The sequence below is a fragment of the Seriola lalandi genome, unplaced genomic scaffold (assembly GCF_002814215.2).
Source record: "Seriola lalandi dorsalis isolate HSWRI2012SDOR001 ecotype SW California unplaced genomic scaffold, Sedor1 jcf7180002001760, whole genome shotgun sequence".
Classification (NCBI taxonomy): domain Eukaryota; kingdom Metazoa; phylum Chordata; class Actinopteri; order Carangiformes; family Carangidae; genus Seriola; species Seriola lalandi.
Window position 1 is genome coordinate 1 of NW_019472418.1, and position 5,861 is coordinate 5,861.

At 42.5% G+C, this 5,861-nt stretch overlaps 1 protein-coding gene across 1 annotated transcript; it reads right to left on the minus strand.

The window, feature by feature from the left end:
* Positions 1-6: 6 nt before the first annotated feature.
* Positions 7-3,848, minus strand: LOC111664771 (mitogen-activated protein kinase 8; the record flags this gene model as incomplete). Its single annotated transcript, XM_023419517.2, has 8 exons — positions 3,562-3,848; positions 3,159-3,288; positions 2,969-3,027; positions 2,699-2,837; positions 1,612-1,777; positions 796-867; positions 163-345; positions 7-47 (listed from the first exon to the last, which is right to left on the minus strand). Coding segments are annotated over exons 1-8 (912 nt in total), but the record flags the coding sequence as incomplete, so codon positions are not given.
* Between the last annotated feature and the right edge of the window lie 2,013 nt (positions 3,849-5,861).

Sequence of the window (5,861 nt, forward strand, 5' to 3'; positions counted from 1 at the left end):
GGCATCAATCACTAACATCTTGGATAAGAGATCTCTCGCTTGGCTCGCTGCGGGAAGAAACAACAAACAGATAAGATGCTGTGCTATTAATCACAAGACTACAAATGTGGTTTGATGAATGCATTCTTGATGGTTTGGGTTATGATACGATAACACCGCTACCTTTCAGCTTGTTGTGATCAGAGTCGGCCGGGAAGAGCACGTCTGGGAAGAGTTTCTCGAAGCTGTATCCAGCATAGCGTGGCCTGTTTTCTACGTACGTTCTCACTGACTGGTTCAGCTTCATTAGGAAATCCTGAGACGGAGTGCCGAGCTGCTCAATTACTTTGTTCCACTGGTCGATGTCTGAAGTGTAAATGTTAAGGAAACAGCCCACACAGACACATCGTTCACTCCCAACACACATACTGCAACACCCCATCAGGGCAGTGACATTTAACCGTCTTTGAGGTGCACACACCAACAGATTCACATAGTACACACACACACATACACACACACGCATACTGCAGCTGGATCACATGATCTATAGTGATACAGCCACTCATTATTTTCCTATACAGCTAATACTTGCACATACTCTCTTGCAACTACTGCCCTTTATGGTCTGATTTTGCTTTTTTTCTCACAATAGGTGGGTGGAGAAGAGCAATGATGGAGGTCACGTTTGTCAAGTGGAAAACTGGAAAATGGATAGTGACAAAGTGACAGAGGGAAACTATCAGGATGGTGTTGGATCTCTTCACACAGAATGAAGTGATGACACGGTGATCAATCAATGACGGGGAAGGATACGATCAGTGCCGGGGAACAACACGCTTCCCCTGATCATCTCGGCCACTATGCAGCCCACTGACCATACGTCCACTGGAGGTGGATGTTGAGATGACAGGGAGGTGGACATGCAAACAAAATGATGAGAAAAAAAAAAAAAAAAAAAAAAAAAAAAAAAAAGGCAAACTGAGAAGGCGGCAAACAGAATGACAGCGGTGTGATGATGTGTGGAAATGAAAATGGACAGCATGCAGAATCAGCCAGATATATAAGAGGAAGAGCAATGCAGTGTTGAGCAGATAAAAATGAAAATTGACACTATATTAACAATTCCCCACAGCCTGACACAAATGATTACATTCAGTCCAAAAGCTGACGAAGGAAAGCACAAACACTTACAACAACCGTTAAGATTAACAGTGCGAAGAAGTATTTAAAAGTCCCAAGGATACAGTCCCTTCCTGGGAAGAGGATTTTATGGCGAACCATTTCCGCCAGTATGCAGCCCACAGACCATATGTCCACTAGTTTAGTGGAACACGGTAATCAAAGCCAATAAGAGGTGAGAGGAATGCATAACAACAGGTTAGTTACACGTAGGAGGCTGGTTAGTGAGCATATTCTTACAACAAATTCCCATTATGCACAGAAGCGGCTTACACAGTGTTAAAAGCAACATTTCTCTCCAGGTCCCTGAATATGGGTTATAACAGATCTGATACAAAACTTTAAAAGTCTTTTAAGTTTAATCGTCTAACTGTGATTTTGAAACACTGAAAATCAAAAAGAGCTGACACTGTAGACTGACTGAGCGGCTGCACATAGATAATCACTAACCATTGGCTTGATAGCCCATGCCCAGGATAACCTCCGGCGCTCTGTAGTAACGCGTAACCACATACGGTGTCATCAGGAGGCCCGTGGCGGCCGTCCGAGCCAAGCCGAAGTCCAAAATCTTCAGTGTACAATCTGACTTGACGACAATGTTACTGGGCTTGAGGTCCTACAGAGGAACACACACACCAAAACATAGTTCATTTTTTATCAATAGGAATCAATGACATCGTAAAAAGAAATGTGTGTGCAGTGAGTGAAGGAGGGAAACGCCACTCTGAAACTAAATGGAGCCCTGCATTACAGCATCTTGACTGGGTGTATCGTTCAAACAAGGATCGTTCAGCTTTTTGTTTATTGTCAAGTTACATGATAATAGAGTTCTACATTATCCATCATGAATCCATCCAATCAATCCCTCTGGTTCCAGCTCCTGCTGCAGCTATTTTCCTAAGGATAACTTTTGTCATGTTTATCTGGACAAATTACGTATTGAAGTGTTTTGTTTGCTAGTAGCAAATTAATTTCAAATTTTATAGTTTGCACACTAATCAAGCAGCAACATTTTACAATAATAATCTTTTTTTTTGGGAGATTGGCTGCTTCTTCATTCTAGTGAGGAATATTGTTTTGTTAAAGATGTCTCTTAACACATATTTCTTGTTTTGAGTCTCTTTTTTCATGATGAGGCGCATATGAGGAAATTATACATTCACCTGCCCTGTTCGATGAGGAGGTGAGAAATCTGTATCGACTTAAATCAACTTCTGGAGAGCTGCTTGAAATTCAGTGTTCGGTTCGGGGACGCCTCATTAAGAATACTTGCTCTGAAATTGCGTTTTACAGTCAAAAAAATGACACACATTTACATTAACCCACCAATGTTCTTAGCACAAATACTTAAAACAAAACCTGTCCAATATATTTTTATAGGGTTTTGTTGGTAATTAAGGGGCTATATTCATCATCTAATAGTGTGCCAGTTGACCGTTTGCACTTCAGTGTCAAGTATCACCGCGGGTTTAACAGTTCCTCTTCAGAACGCTCGCCTGGCATCAGCCTGTGCAGCACCCGGCCAGCTGATGCTCACCCTATGAATGATGCCGGCAGCGTGGAGGTGTTTGATACCACACAGCATCTGATAGAGCAGATAGGACAGTCTCTCATGGTCCAGCTCCATCTGAATGACCTGGCACAGGTTGGCATCCATCAGCTCCATCACCAAGTACCTGACGGAGCAGAAACAGTGTTAGGCGAGTGTAGAAGCATTTAAAGCAAACACACATGAGGGAGTCGTTCGGTTTTATGAAGGATACACACAGTGCGCTCTACAATGAAAACAAACACACACGTTACTTACACATCTTGGAAGTCTTCTAATGATTTTTGGGGTGTAAATACATTTAATAGGCCAATGATCTGTGGGTATAAAATTACATGAATCAGAATCACATTAAAGCATCATTTGAGTTACACGCACATTGTAAATCTAAAACAGCACGTCTCCCACCGGCGAAGTGTAGTGTAGCCGAGGAGATTTGCATACTTACATTTTTGTGATTGACACATTTCATTAGGACGAGCTCTCTGTACGCCCTCTTGGCATGGGTTTGATTCTGAAACGGCCGACTCAGCTTCTTGATGGCAACATTTCGTTCAAGGATTTGGTCATAGGCTGAGCTGAAGAACAAAGAGAGCGAATAATTTCAAGATGTGGTCACCAATGTCACTTCGATAGTCAAAATATTTCTGCACTGATAAAAAAAAAAAAATAATTATACAAAAATGGTATGAAAACTTCTAATTTCCAAGGATTTATATTGTTATTTCTTGAGGTAATATTAAATTAGATGTTCTCTGGTTCTCGTGAATGCTCTGGTGACATTCAGTACATACAAAACATATATCACCAAGAAGCTGCTGACTGAATAAGAATGAGGTTGAAACACTCACCAGACGATACCCTGTGCTCCTGAGCCGATGGGTCTTAAATTCTGGTATCGCTTCAGCACTGTGAATGTTGAGTCTCCAACATCTAGGCTGTAGAACTCCTTTTCTCTCTTGTTTTTGTTCATGGCGAAATCTTCAATTACTGCTTTCTGCGCATCCAAAAATGTCCTCTGTGTACAGAAAGACAGACACACACGGTTTAAATATTTTGTCGCGCTGGGACTACACCACAAATCCCACAGGAGCTGCTGAGCAGACCCGGCGAAAATTAGAAAGTCAAATGAAAATCCCTGCTCCCGAGAAAGCAGATTAAGAGTAAAGGAGAAAAGACACTGCTGAATTTCACACTTGAGGCGAGCACTGCAGTTCCTTATCTCAGCAACTCAGCAAACACACCAGCATGGAAGATTTGATATCATCAGCAGGGGTGGCAGAACAGCAGGCCACGGGGAGGTCTACTCCATCATGTGAAACATGATTCTCAGAGTGACTCTGTCACACTGGAAAACCAAGCCCAGTGATAATTCCTCTCAGTTTGGACCCTAGCCCAGGACTCCAGCCCAGTTCTACAAGCAGGTCTTCCACAGCCACATGTTAACTGGGTCAAGTTGCACCAAGAGGCTGTGAGCCCAGATAAGACACAACACAGAGATGCCAATTTGTGAGCATGATGTTCCCGAACAAGTTTCATTTTGCATCAAAACAGAAAATCTAAAAAAGGAGAAAACTAACATCGGCTTCCTTCCTCTCCTATTTTTCCGTTCTTATATAAGCAACGTAATCGCCCTCCCCGTTCCTCCACTCTCCCGACACACAGTCCATATGAGGGTTATAATTGCCAGAATAAAATGAGTCAGCTCTCCTTCTGTTCCTCCAACGTCACAAAGACGTACATAACATCCACCTCCCTCACAACATGAAAATAGACATGTCACTTCTTTTTATACTTTAGACAGGAAGACAATTACGCTCATCTGAGTTATGATGGCTTGAATGATGTTGTGGTTAGTGTTCAGTACTGTCAGTGGTATGTAAGGCCATGTTGTAAGGTCATTATTTTTTTAAATAATGGCTGTCCATGAGGATAATTAAGGTCAGGTACATGCAGGTTTAAAGTTCGAGATCTTCTGATCCCCTGAACTCCTATTTAGTCACAAACAGTGTTCATATTAATGCCCCTGTTGTGAAATAACTAGTATTGATGCTTACAAGTACATGCAGCATCAACAAATTCCCTCTGAATCAATAACACACAATTAGACTGCAGTAGTAGTAGTTTCCTGCAGCATCAGGACATGTGGAGCTTGTGAATGGATTTAAAGGCAGGGAGCTGGAATACGTCTCTGTGCCAGAGTATCCTGCAAAAGCAGAAATACAACAGAGTCGTTCCTAGAGTGCACTGCCTTCTAATAACTTAACCTTTGGTTTTTTTTTTAAACAACTTGCCTCAGCCTGATGATTTCATGAATGGCCACCAAAAGCACAAACCTAAAGGTCAATTCATCTCCTGGCAATAGTGGGTATTAACATCTAGGCCTGTTATACAACATGTAACACAAACATACACATTCTTGGAAAACTGTGTCACCGTTTTACCACATATCAACACAATATACAGTGATACTGTGTGGCCTTCTTGTCTATATCATCACACATTAAAACCAGTAACACACAGTCAGTGACTACAAACAGCCTCATAGGTAGAATCATATTGTGTCAATAGGTACAATACCATCTCATGTTCTGCCAGTTTACACGCATGGCACATCAGCTGATCAGGAAATACAAGAAAATCCCAGCCAAACACACATTTATTATAATCCACTTCATGCATAACATAACTTCTGGCACATACATATCCCGCTGTGCGTATCCAATGCAAAGCTAAGGAAGCGTTCTTGTCCCAGTCCACACATATATGCAAACTGTTCGCGGGGCTGAGAGACACAGAGATAAAGAAGAAATTGCCAAATTAAACGGGGGGGGGGGGGACCACTATCGATCCGCTGTTTATTTTCATTCGATGTCAGTGTGTTAACCTTGGGCACACGACCCCTGGTCTTGTCTTGACTTGTCGACGGCAGCGGCAGCAGGCAGGTAAATGACTGCACAGCGAAGAGCCATGCATGCTAGGGCCCGAACAAGCCGGACCCTGCACAAGAAGACATTATAGCAGAGATAATAACAACCAATATCGTGATATGACGGAGGGCCTGTTCGTTAAACACAGTGCGCAGCCGGCTGGTGACACTATCTGCCGTCTCGATCTACACGAGAAACGCCGTGTACAGACGTATTTCACT